Genomic DNA, 18,611 nt, shown 5'->3' with positions numbered 1-18,611 from the left:
CAAGAGCCTGGGCTTTGGAGTCAGAGGTCATGGGTTCAAATCCCGGCTCTGCCAATTGTCAGCTGTGTGACTTTGGGCAAGTCACTTCACTTCTCTGGGCCTCAGTTCCCTCATCTGTCAAATGGGGATTAAGACTGTGAGCCCCACGTGGGACAACCTGATCACCTTGTAACCTCCTCAGCGCTTAGAACAGTGCTTTACACATAGTAAGCGCTTAATAATTGCCATCATTATTATTATTGAGAGACTACAGCAGACTTGGTCGATGTGTCCCCTGCCCACAAGCTCACAGTCTAGAAGATTCTAGAGGATGCTGGAGTCTCCACACCATTAATGATGGACAAGCCTCGATCCAGTCACATACGCTTCAGGACTGGGACCCCAATCAGTCAGTCATATTTACTGAGCACTTACTATGTGCAGAGCACTCCACTAAGCGCTTGGGAGAATACAATACAATGAACAGAAACGTTCCCTGCCCACAAGGAGCTTACAGGCTAGAAGACATAAGATGGTCTGATATTCCCAGACTGAGCCCCTTCCTTCCTCTCCCCCTCGTCCCCCCTCTCCATCCCCCCCATCTTACCTCCTTCCCTTCCCCACAGCACCTGTATATATGTATATATGCTTGTACATATTTATTACCCTATTTATTTATTTATTTATTTTACTTGTACATATCTATTCTATTTATTTTATTTTGTTAGTATGTTTGGTTTTGTTCTCTGTCTCCCCCTTTTAGACTGTGAGCCCACTGTTGGGTAGGGACTGTCTCTATATGTTGCCAATTTGTACTTCCCAAGCGCTTAGTACAGTGCTCTGCACATAGTAAGCGCTCAATAAATACGATTGATGATGATGATGATATTGATATTTTAATTACCCACTTTTTTGCTTTCTCTGCTCAGCTTAGCAACTGTGAGCTTTATCTTCATCATCAATCATTTATCTTGACTTTTAAGCAGTGTGGCTCAGTGGAAAGAGCCCGGGCTTTGGAGTCCAAGGTCATGGGTTCAAATCCCAGCTCCGCCAACTGTCAGCTGTGTGACTTTGGGCAAGACACTTAACTTCTCTGTGCCTCAGTTACCTCATCTGTAAAATGAGGATTAAAACTTTGAGCCCCCCTTGGGACAACCTGATCACCTTGTAACCTCCCCAGCGCTTAGAACAGTGCTTCAGTGCTTAGAACAGTGCTTTGCACATAGTGAGCGCTTAATAAATGCCATCATTATTATTATTCTCTGTGCCTCAGTTACCTCATCTGTAAAATGAGGATTAAAACTGTGAGCCCCCCTTGGGGCAACCTGATCACCTTGTAACCTCCCCAGGGCTTAGAACAGTGCTTTGACCCCTTTCTTCCTCTCCCCCCCTCATCCCCCTGCCTTACCTCCTTCCCCTCCCCACAGCACCTGTATATATGTTTGTACATATTTATTACTCTATTTATTCATTTATTTTACTTGTACATATTCATTCAATTTATTTTATTTTGTTTATATGTTTTGTTTTGTTGTCTGTCTCCCCCTTCTAGACTGTGAGCCCGCTGTTGGGTAGGGACCGTCTCTAGATGTTGCCAACTTGGACTTCCCAAGCGCTTAGTACAGTGCTCTGCACACAGTAAGCGCTCAATAAATACAATTGAATGAATGAATGAATGAACAAATACCATCATTATTATTATTAAGAACTAGTTCCCTGACCTTGCCCTTTTAAAATTGCTCAGCCGAGTGAAATAAATGGGTCGCTGCTCACGGTGCCCTTCTCGTCTTTCGTCTCGACGGAAGGCAGGCAGATTAGCCCTGTTTTCATTTTCCTGCAAGGAAATTGGCAGGGTTCATTTCCTGGTCTGACCCGAGGACTCTCTGGATTCTTCCCGCAGGTTGGCTGTGGTGCTATAGGTTGTGAGATGCTAAAGAACTTCGCCCTCCTGGGAGTCGGCAGCGGGAAAGAGCGAGGCCTGGTAAGATCCCAGTGTTTCGTTGGGAGATGGGTGGCTATCATCACTGCCACCTCACCGTGGGTCACAGTGAGGACAATGAGGAAACGAGCCCTGCCCCTTGGAGGGGTGGTGATTGCTTACTCCTTTTGCAAAATGCTAAATGGTTTATTTCAAAAGAGGGTCCTTTTTTGTTTATTTTATTTTGGAAGCTAATTTTTTGGTTTGGTGTTTTTTTTCAGTGTAAGGTTGAAATAGGCAAGCGGTAACATTGGACATTCGAATCATCTGTATTTATTATGCACCTGCCACTTCGTAGGGGTCAATTTATCCATGGTATTTATTGAGCTCATACTGTGTGCGGAGCACTGTACTAAGCGCTTGGGAGAGTACAGTACAAGAGAATTAGCAAAAATGTTCCCAGCCCTCAACGAACTTACAGTCCGAGGAGCAGTGTGGCAGATTGGATAGAGCACGGGCATGAGACTCAGAAGGTCATGGGTTCTAATCCTGGCTCCACCACCTGTCTGCTGTTTGACCCTGGGCAAGTCAATTCTCTGTGCCTCAGTTACGTAAAACGTGGATCGAGATTGTGAGCATGACGTGGAATAGGGACTGTGTCCAACCCAATTTATTTGTGTCCACTCTGGCATTTAGTACAGTGACTGGCACATAGTAAATGCTTAACAAATACCACAATTATTATTATTATTATTATTGGGGATGAGCTTACAGTCTAAGGTGGCATTATTAAGCACCCACTTGGCACGGGGCACCATACTAGAGGTTTGGGAAGTACAGAATAATGAAGTGATGCCTTCCCTGCCCACAGGAATCTTGCAGTCTAACTGGGGAGAAAGGGTGGGGGCACAGAAAAATGTTTGCAGCACTGTCCAAATGAATAGAGCAGAAATATATGCATAAGAAGAGTCTGAATATCTTCCTACACTTGAGGGCAGAAGTAGAAATAGTACTCAGCCCTGCCTTCAGGTAATATGTGCAGGGATGATCTTGACAGAGCATGAAAAGTAATGTGAAATGATCCAAAATAATCTTGTCTGCAACTGAAAACCTAAAATCCAATTCCCGCTCCCCGCCTTAACCTATGTGCATTAGGAGAATTATGTAGCCAGGATTGTTTTACACCATAGTGTTTTCACTGGGTAAATTTATTTTAATGTTTGTATTTTTAAAAAACAGATGCTGCAGGAGAAACATTATATATGTAGAGCCCGTTCTTCTAGACTGTGAGCCCGTTGTTGGGTAGGGACCGTCTCTGTATGTTGCCGATTTGTACTTCCCAAGTGCTTAGTACAGTGCTGTGCACACAGTAAGCGCTCAATAAATGCGATTCAATGAATGAATGAATGAGAAGCAGCGTGGCTCAGTGGAAAGAGCCCGGGCTTTGGAGTCAGAGGTCGTGGGTTCAAATCCCGGCTCCGGTGATTGTCAGCTGTGTGACTTTGGGCAAGTCACTTCACTTCTCTGTGCCTCAGTTACCTCATCTGTAAAATGGGGATTAAGACTGTGAGCCCCCCAAGGGAACAGTGTTTTGCACATAGTAAGCGCTTAATAAATGCCCTCATTATTATTATTATGAATCGCAGGGATATCGGGAAAAGAACTGGAAACAGGCTCAGTTTGTCACTACAATTTATTTTTTTTATGTCTTGCTCCTAGGTGACCATTACAGATCCTGACTTGATAGAAAAGTCCAACTTGAACAGGCAGTTTCTATTTCGGCCCCGTCACATCCAGGTATTGTGGGGTTACGGATGGTATTTGTTGAGCCCTGACTCGGCGCTGAGCAAATTGTCGAAGTGGGTATAAAGGAAGCAATTCAGTTCCCCTGGCGATTGATAATCCAGATCAGGTGGGGAGGGCGGGAAATGAAGCGGTGGATGACGGGAGCGTTTAAAAACATCGCGTAGGTAACTCAGGGCGTAGGGAGATACATGAAAGGATTGATAAGAGGTGGAGCGTGGCTCAGTGGAAAGAGCACGGACTTTGGGCTCAGTGGAAAGAGCACGGTCATGGGTTCAAATCCCAGCTCTGCCAACTGTCAGCTCTGTAACTTTGGGCAAGTCACTTAACTTCTCTGTGCCTCATTTACCTCATCTGTAAAATGGGGATGAAGACTTGTGAGCCCCTGGTGGGACAACCTGATCACCTTGTAATCTCCCCAGCACTTAGAACAGTGCTTTGCACATAGTAAGCGCTTAATAAATGCTTTTTTCTTTTATACTGTGAGCCCACTGTTGGGTAGGGACTGTCTCTATATGTTGCCAATTTGTACTTCCCAAGCGCTTAGTACAGTGCTCTGCACATAGTAAGCGCTCAATAAATATGATTGATGATGATGATAAACAAGGTCTGAGATAGAGAAATCAAAGTCTTTGAAGCAACCGGGTCCAAAGTGCCGCAGCTTCCCAGTGCTCTAACATTTCTAAAGACTCTGGGGTCTCAGGTCCTGGTTGGTATAGGCACCTGGCCGGAGGGAGCAGGTTTTGGTTGTGTGTTGTGTGTTGTGGAGTCAGGGACAGTGTTTGCCTTCCTTGGGGCAGGAATGGTCCCCTGTGACTCCAGAACTCTTGGTAATCAGCAGTGAATCCGTGGTATTTATTGAGCACTTACTAGGTGCAGAGTGCTTGGGAGAAGAATAATTAAAAAATGGGCTCTAAACCCGACTCTGCCACTTAATAATAATGGCATTTATTAAGTGCTTACTATGTGCAAAACACTGTTCCAAGCACTGGGGAGGTTACAAGGTGATCAGGTTGTCCCACAGGGGGTTCTCAGTCTTAATCCCCATTTTACAGATGAGGCCCAGAGAAGTGAAGTGACTTGCCCAAAGTCACACGGCTGACAATTGGCAGAGCCGGGGTTTGAACCTATGACCTCTGACTCCAAAGCCTGTGCTCTTTCCACTGAGCCACGCTGCTTCTCGACCTTGTCTGCTGTGTGAACTTGGGCAAGTCACCTCATTTCTCTGGGCCTCAGTTTCCTCATCTGTGCCTCACGCGCGGCAGGGACTGTGTCCAACCCGATTAGCTTGTATCTGCCACAGCACTTAGTGCAGTGTGTTGAACATAGTAAGCACTTAACAAATGTCATAAAAAAAAAAGCTCATCTGGGAGTGTGTGATAGCTTTAAGTCCGAACAATATGTGCCACTCTCAGAAAAGTCCTGTGTTTTGAAGTCTTGTAACATTTTGAATAATCAATGGTATTTACCGAGTGCTTATTATACAAGAGAATAAGCAGGCAGGTTCCCTGCCCGTGATGAGCTTCCAGCCTAGCGGATAAAGCCATAGTGGATGTGTGAGGTTCATTCATTCACTCATTCAATCGTATTTATTGAGTGCTTACTGTGTGCACAGCACTGTACTATGCGCTTGGGAAGTACAAGTTGGCAGCATATAGAGATGGTCCCTACCTGACAATGGGCTCAGTCTAGAAGGGGGAGACAGACAAGACTGTGAGCCCACCCCTTTTAGACTGTGAGCCTACTGTTGGGTAGGGACTGTCTCTATGTGATGCCAATTTGTACTTCCCAAGCGCTTAGTACAGTGCTCTGCACATAGTAAGCGCTCAATAAATACGATTGATTGATTGATTGATTGATTGACAACAGAACAAAACATGTGGACAGGTGTCAAGTCATCAGAATAAATAGAAGTAAAGCTAGATGCACATCATTAACAAAATAAATAGAATAGTGAATATGTACAAGTAAAATAAATAGAGAAATAAATCTGTCCAAACATATATACAGGTGCTGTGGGGAGGGGAAGGTGGTAGGGCAGGGGGGATGGGGAGGGGGAGAGGAAAAAGGGGGCTCAATCTGGGTTTTACGATGTCTGCTGGATGGGTTTGCGGGCAGCTCCCCTCCCTCCCACTTGGAGAAGCCGGGCGATCCAATCGTCGTCCAAACTCCTTCCAGAAACCGAAAAGCTGCACCGCCGCCACCGCCACCCTGAACATCAACGCCCAGCTGAAGATCGACCCGCACCTCAACAAGGTCTGCCCGCTCACCGAGGCCCTCTACAACGACGAGTTCTACACGCGGCAGGACATCGTGGTGACGGCCCTGGACAACGTGGAGGCCAGGAGATACGTGGACAGGTAACGTGCTCGGTTGCGGCCTGGCCACTGCCCGCCCCAACCACCTAATAATGATAAGAATAATAATAATGATGGCATTTATTAAGTGCAAAGCACTGTTGTAAGCCCTGGGGAGGTTACAAGGTGATCAAGTTGTCCCACGGGGGGCTCACAGTCTTACTCCCCATTTTACAGAGGCACAGAGAAGTGAAGTGACTTGCCCAATCACCCAGCTGACAGTTGGCGGAGCCAGGATTTGAATCCATGACCTCTGACTCCAAAGCCCAGTGTCTTGCCACTGAGCCACACTGCCTCTCTGAGAAGGCGAGGCAGATTTTTCGATTCAATTTGATTCCGTCGTATTAACAGAGCGCTTATTTGTGTGCAAAGCATCATCATCATCATCATCAATCGTATTTATTGAGCACTTACTATGTGCAGAGCACTGTACTAAGCGCTTGGGAAGTACAAATTGGCAACATATAGAGACAGTCCCTACCCAACAGTAGGCTCACAGTCTAAAAGGGGGAGACAGAGAACAAAACCAAGCATACTAACAAAATAAAATAAATAGCACTGTACTTAGGACTGTACTTAGTGCTTGGGAGAGTGCAGTAAAACAGTAACCCGGACCCGTTCCTTGTCCTCAACGATCGTACAGTTTTGAGGGGAAGACAGGTGATAATAGGAATAAATCAATTCCAGATGTGGATATACCTGCTGTGGGCCTGCGATGGGGGGGACGAATTAAGGGAGCAAGTCAGGAGTGGGAGAAGAGGAAAGGAGGGCTTAGTCAGGGAAGGCCTCTTGGAGGAGGACTTGTTGCTCTTTGTTGGACTGTTGCATAGTCCTGGTGATTTTTACCCATTAGGTGTTCATGAAGCACACGCTTAGAACAGTGCTCAGCACTTAGAACAGTGCTTGGCACATAGTAAGCGCTTAACAAATACCATCATTATTATTTAGCTCTTGATTCAGTGCTGCTCATGGGTGGTTTTTCTGGCTGTTTTGTGGCTGAAAAAAGTGCTTTCTCCCCAAGGAGATAGCAGTGTGTTCCCAGCAAGGTGTTGCTATTTCTTTAGTAACCAAAGAACTGGTCTAGAACTGCTTATTTACTGAAGTCTTCAGTTTGGGGTTGGGGGAGGAGGGGACGGTGGAGCTGCAATGATTGATTGATCGATCGATTGATGTAAACTGCAAGCTCCTCCTCCAGACTGTATGCTCCTTGCGGATAGGGAACAGTTGTACAACTCTGTAATACTATACTCTCCCAAGTGTGTAGTTCAGTGCTCTGCACATGTAAGCGCTCAGTAAATATCATTGATTGAGCCATTTAGGACTATCAACCTGTACTTTTAATGTTGAGGAGGAGAGGAGGAAGGAGCCTCTTTTTTTTTTTTTTTAAAGTGCATTTATTAAATGCTTACTATGTCCCAAGCACTGTTCTAGGTGCTGAGGTAGATACAAGAGAAGCAGCATGGCTCAGTGGAAAGAGCCCGGGCTTGGGAGTCAGAGGTCATGGGTTCTAATACTGGCTCTGCCACTTGTCTGCTGTGTGACTTCGGGCAAGTCACTTCACTTCTCTGAGCCTGTTACCTCATCTGTAAAATGGGGACTGAGACCGTGAGCCCCACGTGGGACAACCTGACCACCTTGTATCCCCCCCCACAATGCTTAGAACAGTGCTTCACACATAGTAGGCACTTAACAAATGCCATCATCATTATTATTATTATTATTATTACAAGGTACTTAGATTGGACACAGTCCCCATTTTACAGATGAGGTAACAGGCCTAGAGAAGTGAAGTGACTTGCCCAAGCTCACCCAGCAGACAAGTGGCGGAGCCGGGATTAGAACCCAGGTCCTTCTGACTCCCAAGCCCGGCTCTATCCACTAGGCCACCCTGCTTCTCCAGCTCCTATTCTTAGCTCCTACTCCGACCCTGTATATATGTATATATGTTTGTACATATTTGTTACTCTATTTATTTATTTTACTTGTACATATCCATTCTATTTATTTTATTTTGCTAGTATGTTTGGTTTCGTTCTCTGTCTCCCCCTTTTAGACTGTGAGCCCACTGTTGGGTAGGGACTGTCTCTATATGTTGCCAACTTGTACTTCCCAAGCACTTAGTACAGTGCTCTGCACACAGTAAGCGCTCAATAAGTACGACTGATGATGATGATGATGATGATGACCCCTATACGACTGCTACGAATGGGAAGACGGAGACGCGATTGATGGTTCTGGCAAGGATGAATAGCCCTGAGAGAGCCACCTCCTCTTCCCACCCATCCCCACCTCAGCGGACTCCCGGCGGATCCCCAAGATCCCTACAGCGGGAGGCGATCCTGGGCCCATGGACCTTCTTCAACGGAGCAGGCGTGGGGGCTGACAGGAGCAGTGTGGCCTAATGGATGGACCACCAGCTTGGGAGGCAGAGCAACTGGGTTCTGATCCCAGCTCTACCCCTTCTCTGCCGGGTGACTTCGGGCAAATCACTTCACTTCTCTGGGCCTCAGTTTCCTCATCTCTGAAATGGGGCCCCATGTGGGACAGGGCCTGTGTCCAACCCGATTAGCTTGTATTGACCCCAGAGCTCGGTACAGTGCCTGGAACCCAGTTAGCACTTAATACCATAAAAAAAGTGCTTAATGTGTACCATTAAAAAAAAAAAAGCAGCACTGACTAAGCACTGGGGTCGATAAAAGTTAATCGGGTTGAGCAAAGTCCCTGTATCACATGAGGTTTGTGGTCTGAGTAGGAGGAAGAATAGCTACTGAAGTCCCTCTTCACAGGTGAGGAAACAGAGGCAGCAAGAAGTTAAATGATTTGACCAAAGTCCCACAGTCGGCAAGTGGCAGAGCTGGGATTAATAATAATAATAATAATAATGGCATTTATTAAGCGCGTACTATGTGCAAAGCACTGGGGAGGTTACAGGGTGATCAGGTTGTCCCACACGTGGCTCCCAGTCTTAATCCCCATTTTACAGATGAGGGAACTGAGGCCCAGAGAAGTGAAGTGACCCTCCCAAAGTCACACAGCTGTCAATTGGCGGAGCCGGGATTTGAACCCGTGACCTGTGACTCCAAAGCCCGGGCTCTTGCCACTGAGCCACGCTGCTTCTCTGGATTAGACCCCAGTTCCTCCAACTCTCAGGCCCGCGTTCTTCCCGCTAGATCACGCCGATTAAGAACTCCTGCTTCTTAGCCCGTAAGGCGGAATGGCTATTCTTGGGTAGAGACCGTCTCTATATGTTGCCGACTTGTACTTCCCAAGTGCTTAGTACAGTGCTGTGCACACAGTAAGAGCTCAATAATATGATTGAATGAGATTCTCTTCACTTCATGGCCTTTTTTTCCCCTTCTCCATTTCCCTCTTTCCACAGCCGCTGCGTAGCAAACCTGCGTCCCCTTTTAGATTCTGGAACAATGGGCACAAAAGGGCACACCGAGGTGATCGTGCCTCACCTGACAGAGTCCTACAACAGCCACGTAAGTGTCGCACCCCCAGAGTGACCCCCAGGTTTTCCGTAATCCTTCCCTTGGCTTTCCCTCTCAGTCTCGGAACAATCGGGAGCGAGCGGAAGCCACACGGACGTCGCAGAAAACCATAGTGTTAGCAATAAGTGTTGCTATATGATCTGGGTGTGGGGGGGGGGTTCTCTGTTCCCTGGGAGATAGTTGGGGCTGGTGGTAGTAAAATGCCGATTTGCAAAATCTGAGACCTTAAAGCTCTTTAGAAATGTGTGATGAGCACATGTGAATCACCTGCGCTTTTGTGTTAGTGCTTAAGGAATACGCGTGGTGCATTTGCAGGAATGCAATCCATCGACACTTTTGCGCGTGATCCTTAAATTACTGCTATGGCTATTATGCTTCCTTCTGTGGGAAAATAAGAACAATTTTGCTCTTAAGGAGAAGCAAAAAGTAGATATGGTAAGCTGGGAAGTCTCAAATTCAAAGTGACAGAGCTCAGTAGTGTTCACTGATGGTCTCCAGTATTTGTGGAGCACCTACTTGTGTGCAGAGCACTTTACCAGACACCTGAGAGCATAAAGTGTCCTTCCCAAGCGCTTGGTGCAGTGCTCTGCACACAGTAAGTGCTCAGTAAGTACGATTGAATTAATTAATGAATGAATAAAGTGGAAGTAAAGGCAGCTCTCAGCTCTGGAAAAAGCTCACAGCTTAGAGGAGGGACGGGAGGGACCCTCCATATGAATCATTTGTGGAATTCAGCTCCTATTGGTACCTCGCGTTTCTCAAGAGAGAACAGGCCTACTATCTTAAGAGTAGTCACCGTTATGACAGTAGTAGTAATGGTATTTGTTGAACGCATCCCTTGCGTAGAAGCCTATAAGCTCATTGTGGGCAGGGAATGTCACTGTTTATTGTTGTAGCGTACTTTTCCAAGCACTTAGTACAGTGCTTCTCACCCAGTAAGTGCTCAACAATAATAATAATAATTATGGTATGTGTTAAGCGCTTACTGTGTGCCAAGCACGTTACTAAGCACTGAGGTGGATACAAGCAGATGATAATGATGGCATTTATTAAGTGCTTACTATGTGCAAAGCACTGTTTTAAGTGCTGGGGAGGTTACAAGGTGATCAGGTTGTCCCACGCGGAGCTCACGGTCTTCATCCCCATTTTCCAGATGAGGTAACTGAGGCCCAGAGAAGTGAAGTGACTTGCCCAAAGTCACCCAGCTGACAGCTGGCGGAGCCGGGATTTGAACCTATGACCTCTGACTCCAAAGCCCGGGCTCTTTCCACTGAGCCGAATTGGGTTGGACGCAGTCCCTGTCCCACATGGGGCTCACAGTCTCGATCCCCATTTTACAGATGAGGCAACTGAGGCCCAGAGAAGTGAAGTGACTTGCCCAAGTGGCGGAGCCGGTATTAGAACCCATGACCTTCTGACTCTCAAGGTTGCGCTCTATCCCCTACGCCATGTTGTTTCCCTTAATAAATACGATTGAATGAAAGAGCACATATTAAATTGTAGAATACCTTTAAAACTGAAAATGTAATTTGGTTCCTGGCCCTCAAGGAGCTCACGACCTCAAGACTGTAAATTTGTCCTCTGCATTCTAAACTCGTGGCCAGGAGAAGGGTCTACCAACTCTGTCATAGCGTGCTCTCCCGGGCGTTTAGCACAGTGCTCTGCACATGGTAAGCGCTCAAGAAACGTGATCGACCGATTGGAATAGCGGGCTGGCGACGGACACGCAGCGAGGCTGAAACCGTGAGGCGAGACTGTGAGCCCACTGTTGGGTAGGGACTGTCTCTATATGTTGCCATCTTGTACTTCCCAGGCGCTTAGTACAGTGCTCTGCTCACAGTAAGCGCTCAATAAATATGATTGATTGACAGAGAGGACCAGGTCAGCTGGAGAGCTAGGAGTCGGTCCGTTTCTAGAGGAGCCAGGTTTGGGGCTCCTCGTGGCCCAGAGGCCAACGATCCCGGCCTCCGCCACCTCCTGAAGCCGTACTGAAGGCCCATCTCCTCCAAGAAGCCTTCCCTGACTGCGCTCTCCTCTTCTCCCACTCCCTTCTGCGCCACTCCGACTTGCTCCTTCATTCATCCTCCCTCCCATCCCCACAGTATCATCATCAATCGTATTTATTGAGCGCTTACTATGTGCAGAGCACTGTACTAAGCGCTTGGGAAGTACAAATTGGCAACATATAGAGACAGTCCCTACCCAACAGTGGGCTCACAGTCTAAAAGGGCATCTGTATATGTCTGTCTAGATCTGTCATTTATTTATTTATTTTCTATTTATTTATATTAATGTCCGTCTCCCCCTCTAGACTGTGAGCTCGTTGTGGGCAGGGGATGTGTCCGTTCATTCAGTCGCATTTATTGAGCGCTTACTGTGTGCAAAGCCCTGAACTGAGTGCTTAGGTGTTTTTGTTGTTATATTGCACTCTCCCAAGCGCTTGAAATGGGATTAAGACTGTGAGACCCATGTGGGACAGAGACAATGTCCAACCTGTTTTGCTTATATCCACTCCGGTACTTAGTACAATGCCTCGCACGTACTAAGCGCTTAACAAGTGTTGCAATTACTGTAATTGTTATTAAGGGTAAGACTGTGAGACCCATGTGGGACAGGGACAGTGTCCAACCTGTTTTGTTTATATCCACTCTGGTACTTAGTACAATGCCTCACACGTACTAAGCGCTTAACAAGTGTTACAATTACTGTTATTGTTATTAAGGGTAAGACTGTGAGACCCATGTGGGACAGGGACAGTGTCCAACCTGCTTTGCTTATATCCACTCCGGTACTTAGTACAATGCCTCGCACGTACTAAGCGCTTAACAAGTGTTGCCATTACTGTTATTGTTATTAAGGGTAAGAATGTGAGAGCCATGTGGGACAGGGACAGTGTCCAACCTGCTTTGTTTATATCCACTCCGGTACTTAGTGCAATGCCTCGCACGTACTAAGCGCTTAACAAGTGTTACAATTACTGTTATTAAGGGTAAGACTGTGAGACCCATGTGGGACAGGGACAGTGTCCAACCTGCTTTGCTTATATCCACTCCGGTACTTAGTACAATGCCTCGCACGTACTAAGCGCTTAACAAGTGCTACAATTACTGTTATTGTTATTAAGGGTAAGACTGTGAGACCCATGTGGGACAGGGACAGTGTCCAACCTGCTTTGCTTATATCCACTCCGGTACTTAGTACAATGCCTTGCACGTACTAAGCGCTTAACAAGTGTTACAATTACTGTTATTGTTATTAAGGGTAAGACTGTGAGACCCATGTGGGACAGGGACAGTGTCCAACCTGCTTTGCTTATATCCACTCCGGTACTTAGTACAATGCCCCGCACATACTAAGCGCTTAACAAGTGCTACAATTACTGTTATTGTTATTCAGGGTAGGACTGTGAGACCCATGTGGGACAGAGACAGTGTCCAACCTGCTTTGCTTATATCCACTCCAGTACTTTGTACAATGCCTCGCACGTACTAAGCGCTTAACAGGTGCTACAATTACTGTTATTGTTATTAAGGGTTAGACTGTGAGACCCATGTGGGACAGGGACAGTGTCCAACCTGCTTTGCTTATATCCTCTCCGGTACTTAGTACAATGCCTCGCATGTACTAAGCGCTTAACAAGTGTTACAATTACTGTTATTAAAGGTAAGAATGTGAGACCCATGTGGGACAGGGACAGTGTCCAACCTGCTTTGCTTATATCCACTCCGGTACTTAGTACAATTCCTCGCACGTACTAAGCGCTTAACAAGTGTTACAATTACTGTTATTGTTATTAAGGGTAAGACTGTGAGACCCATGTGGGACAGGGACAGTGTCCAACCTGCTTTGCTTATATCCACTCCGGTACTTAGGACAATGCCTCGCACGTACTAAGCGCTTCACAAGTGTTACAATTACTGTTATTGTTATTAAGGGTAAGACTGTGAGACCCATGTGGGACAGGGACAGTGTCCAACCTGCTTTGCTTATATCCACTCCGGTACTTAGGACAATGCCTCGCATGTACTAAGCGCTTCACAAGTATTGCAATTACTGTAATTGTTATTAAGGGTAAGACTGTGAGACCTATGTTGGACAGGGACAGTGTCCAACCTGCTTTGCTTATATCCACTCCGGTACTTAGTACAATGCCTCACACGTACTAAGCGCTTAACAAGTGTTACAATTACTGTTATTGTTATTAAGGGTAAGACTGTGAGACCCATGTGGGACAGGGACAGTGTCCAACCTGCTTTGCTTATATCCACTCCGGTACTTAGTACAATGCCTCGCACGTACTAAGCGCTTAACAAGTGCTACAATTACTATTATTGTTACTAAGGGAAGCAGCGTGGCGTAGTGGTCAGAGCACAGGCTTGAGAGTCAGAAGGTCTTGGATTCTAATCCCGGCTCCACCACTTGGGCAAGTCACTTGGCTTCTCTGGGCCACAGGTACCTCATCTGTAAAATGGAGATCGAGACCGTGAGCCCCGTGTGGGACAGGGACTGTGTCCAACCCGGTTTGCTTGTATCCATCCCAGTGCTTAGCATATAGTAAACGCTTAACAAATACCAGTGTAAACTGCCACCTGCCTCTTCTGCCTTTGCGCAAATTACTTATGTATTTACATTAACTTCCACCTCCCCGTCTAGGCTGTAAGCTCGTTATAATAATAATAATAATAATAATAATGATGGCGTTTGTTAAGCGCTTACTATGTGCAAAGCACTGTTCTAGGCGCTGAATGTTGCCAGCTTGTGCTTCCCAAGCGCTTAGTACAGTGCTCTGCACACAATAAGCGCTCAATAAATACGATTGAATGAATTGAATGAATATGGGCAGGGAATGTGTGTGCTACTTCTGTTGCATTGTACTCTCCCAAGCGCTTAGTACAGGGCTCTGAATATAGTAAGCGTTCAATAAATACCATTGATGGATGGATTGCACTGCCAGGGCAGTGAGCTGAAATGGAATACTAATAATAATAATAATGGCATTTATTAAGCACTTACTATGTGCAAAGCACTGTTCTAAGCGCTTACCCAGTTCTCCCCGTGTACCTGGGGGAGGTTAGAAGACTGAGTTATTTCCTCATTCAGATTTTCTTCAATTTGGAGGTCTAAAAACCACTGAAGAACAGAGCAGCAATTTCAGCATTTTACTCACCCGAAACTATCTCAAACCATACCCTGAAGCTTTTTCTCGGTGTCCGTGCCGTTGTCTAACTTGTGTTGCTGTTGTCGTTAACTTTAATTTAGCGAGATCCCCCAGAAGAAGAAATACCTTTTTGCACTTTAAAATCTTTTCCAGCTGCTATAGAACATACCATCCAGTGGGCTAGAGACAAGGTAACTGATATTTTATTTTATTTCTTGCGGGGGTTGAGGGGGGGGGGGGGGGGGCGTTCATTATGAATTTTGATGGAGAGGGTAGGGGGAGAAAATGTGCTTCAACCTTTGCGAAGTTTTCTCGAGTGTGAAAATATGTTTTCTTTCTCTTCCACGTGTAGTTTGAAAGTTTGTTTTCCCACAAGCCCTCCTTGTTTAACAAATTTTGGCAAACGTACTCATCTGCTAAAGAAGTGTTACAGGTAGGAACTGAAGTCACTATAATAATGATGATAATAATAATAATGGTGGTATTTATTAAGCGCTTACCATGGGCCGAGCACTGTTTTAAGCGCTGGGGTAGATACAAGGTGATCAGGTTGTCCCACGTGGGGCTCACAGTCTTAATCCCCATTTGACAGATGAGGTAACTGAGGCACAGAGAAGTGAAGTGACTCGCCCAAAGTCTCACCGCTGACGAGTGGCGGAGCCGGGATTAGAATTCCCGACCTCTGACTCCCAAGCCTGTGCTCTTTCCACTAAGCCACACTGCTTCTCTTCTAAAATGAGGGTTTCGATCTTGCCCTGGGTGGTTGAATTAAATGGGATATTTTCAAGCGGAATCATCATCATCATCAATAGTATTTATTGAGCGCTTACTGTGTGCAGAGCACTGTACTAAGCGCTTAATACTTCTCCCAGTTCCCAAAAGACAGACTATTAGCCTCGTTCTCATTGAGCAGGATGGGTTTGAGGTCAGGGGTAGTGAATGATTATGTCATGGTCAGAAATATGTTGCCAACTTGTACTTCCCAAGCGCTTAGTACAGTGCTCTGCACTCAGTAAGCTCTCAATAAATACGGTTGGATGAATGAATGAAATATGACCAATTAGGCCCTACTGAGAGCTCACCTCCTTCAGGAGGCCTTCCCAGACTGAGCCCCTTCCTTCCTCTCCCCCTCATCCCCCTCTCCGTCCCCCGCATCTTACCTCCTTCCCTTCCCCACAGCACCTGTATATATGTATATAAGTTTGTACATATTTATTACTCTATTTATTTTACTTGTACTTATCTATTCTATTTATTTTGTTTTGTTAATATGTTTTGGTTTTGTTCTCTGTCTCCCCTTTTTTAGACTGTGAGCCCACTGTTGGGTAGGGACTGTCTCTATATGTTGCCAACTTGTACTTCCCAAGTGCTTAGTACAGTGCTCTGCACACAGTAAGCGCTCAATAAATACGATTGATTGATTGATTGATTGAACATTTACATGTACCGAGCACTGTACTAAGCATTTGGGGAGGTACAGTAGAGCTTGTGGGCAAGCTGTCTGACCTTTATAACAGACAACCTGTGGGCACCAGGTGGAAGGCATCTATTGGCTCATTTTTGTTTATTTATTCATTTATTTTTATGTTATTTATGAAGTGCTTACTGTGTGTTAGGCACTGTTCTAAGCACTGGAGAAGATAAAGTTAATCAGGTCGGACCCAATCCCTGTCCCGCATGGGGCTCCCAGTCTAAGTAGGAGGTAGAACGGGTACTGAGTCCCCATTTTGCAGTTGAGGAAACTGAGGCACAGAGAAGTGAAGTGACTCCCCCAGGATCTCACAGAACCCAGATCCTCTGGCTCCCAGGCTAGTGCTGCTTTGTTTATGTTTTATGGCTTATAGTTCTGGGAAGGGTTTAATGACAGACTCAGCCACCAGCAAGGCTGCTCACTTTTCATTTGGAAAAGTCAGAAGGACCTGGGTTCTAATCCCACCCCGGCCACTTGTCCGCTGTGTGACCTGGGGCAAGTCACTTCATATTTCTGTGCCTCAGTTCCCTCATCCGTAAAATGGGGATCAAGACCGCAAGCTCCATGTGGGACGTGGACTGCATCCAACCGATCTAAGCGCTTAGAACAGTGCTTTGCACATAGTAAGCGCTTCACAAATGCTATCATTATTATTATTATTTTTATTATCAGCTTGTATCTACCCCAGCACTTAGTACAGTTCCTGGCACGTAGTAAGTGCTTCAAAAATACCATTAAATAAATAAAAAAAGAAGGTGAAGGTGAACTTAACTATCAGACCCAGGCTTTGGAGTCAGAGGTCATGGGTTCAAGTCCCAGCTCTGCCAATTGTCAGCTGTGTGACTTTGGGCAAGTCACTTCACTTCTCTGGGCCTCAGTTCCCTCATCTGTAAAATGGAGATTAAGACTGTGAGCGTCCCCTTGGGACAACCTGATCACCTTGTAACCTCTCCAGCGCTTAGAACAGTGCTTTGCACATAGTAAGCGCTTAATAAACGCCATCATCATCATCAGACAGTGGAGGACTAAAGAGTTGGGGTTGAGGGTGAGGAAGATGAAGGCGGGAAGGGTCGTCACTGGCACTCCTGCTCTTCCATCACTGTCATATCCGGGTCTTCATTGGGTTTGCGGGAGATGGAGAGAGGACCACCTGGCTAGACTGACACTTCCTGCATCCCCACTCCAAATTCCCAGAAGGAATTCCCCTCTGTTTTTCTTTATTTTTATTTATGGTATTACCTAAGTGCTTATTCCATCCTGGGTGCTGAACTAAGCGGTGGGATAAATACAAGATCATGAGATTGGACATAGTCTGTGTCCCATATGGGGCTCACAGTCTTAATCCCCATTTGACAGGTGAGGTGATGGAGGCACATAGTAGTTAAGTGACTTGCCCAAGGTCAATCAATCAATCAATCAATCGTATTTATTGAGCGCTTACTATGTGCAGAGCACTGTACTAAGCGCTTGGGAAGTACAAATTGGCAACACATAGAGACAGTCCCTACCCAGCAGTGGGCTCACAGTCTAAAAGGGGGAGACAGAGAACAAAACCAAACATACCAACAAAATAAAATAAATAGGATAGAAATGTACAAGTAAAATAAATAAATAAATAAATAAATAAATAGAGTAATAAAACAAGTGGTGGGGCCAGGATTAAAACCCAGGTCCTCTGACTCAGGCCCCTGCTCTTCCTACTTGCACCTGGAGGAGTGGAAAACTCAAAAAGGAAGGAAAAGATGTGGGGTTTCCAAGAGTTGGGAACAAGAGGATTTTCTTGTCACGACTTTCCTTGGGGGTATCACTTTCGTCCCTAGAGAAACTCAAATTTCTAAGCGGCTAAGCAGTTCCGTGCGTCACGCGGGTCCAGATTTGTGAATCCGTCTTTTGTCTCGTCCTCCCTTTTCTCCCGCTCCAGAGGATAGAATCTGGAGAGAGTCTGGAAGGCTGCTTTCAGGTGGTTAAATCACTTCATAGAAGACCCAGAAACTGGCCCCAGTGCGTGGAGTTAGCAAGAATGAAATTTGAAAAATACTTTAATCATAAGGTGAGTCGGTGTATTGAGGGGAGGAGGTGTGAGGGGGTGGCCAACAGCCTTTTAGTGGTTGGGAGGTGGTTTCACATGAGTCGAAGGGTGACTCTACCCCCTCCCAACTGAATCGGGGAACGGCCCAACTCTCGGCCCCAGGACGACGTGAGCAGGGTTAATCAGTGGTACTTATTGAGCTCCTACTATGAGCAGAGCACTGTACTTAGCGCCTGAGAGCGTGCACTATGATGGAATTAGCAGACGCATTCCCTGCTCATCATTGTGCACAACAGCAGCAACAGCGGCATGTACTAGCAGCCCACTATGTGCGAAACACTAGGGTAGACACAAAATAGCGTGGCTCAGTGGAAAGAGCCCGGGCTTTTGGAGTCAGAGGTC

General features: G+C 46.1%; 1 protein-coding gene across 2 annotated transcripts in view; it reads left to right on the top strand.

Annotated features, from left to right (window-relative positions):
• The window catches only part of UBA6 (ubiquitin like modifier activating enzyme 6), a 77,092-nt gene that overhangs the window by 42,460 nt on the left and 16,021 nt on the right, over window positions 1–18,611 (top strand). For both annotated transcript variants that reach the window (XM_038759123.1, XM_038759124.1), the window contains exons 17-23: window positions 1,880–1,960; window positions 3,617–3,694; window positions 5,879–6,060; window positions 9,437–9,542; window positions 14,811–14,900; window positions 15,062–15,142; window positions 18,102–18,230. In XM_038759123.1, the coding sequence (XP_038615051.1) occupies window positions 1,880–1,960; window positions 3,617–3,694; window positions 5,879–6,060; window positions 9,437–9,542; window positions 14,811–14,900; window positions 15,062–15,142; window positions 18,102–18,230 (747 nt within the window). The remainder of the gene's footprint in view (window positions 1–1,879; window positions 1,961–3,616; window positions 3,695–5,878; window positions 6,061–9,436; window positions 9,543–14,810; window positions 14,901–15,061; window positions 15,143–18,101; window positions 18,231–18,611) is intronic.

This window comes from Tachyglossus aculeatus, chromosome 17 (genome assembly GCF_015852505.1).
Source record: "Tachyglossus aculeatus isolate mTacAcu1 chromosome 17, mTacAcu1.pri, whole genome shotgun sequence".
NCBI lineage: Eukaryota > Metazoa > Chordata > Mammalia > Monotremata > Tachyglossidae > Tachyglossus > Tachyglossus aculeatus.
The sequence above is the reverse complement of the archived record's forward strand: the minus strand, read 5'-3'. Positions and strand labels throughout refer to the sequence as shown.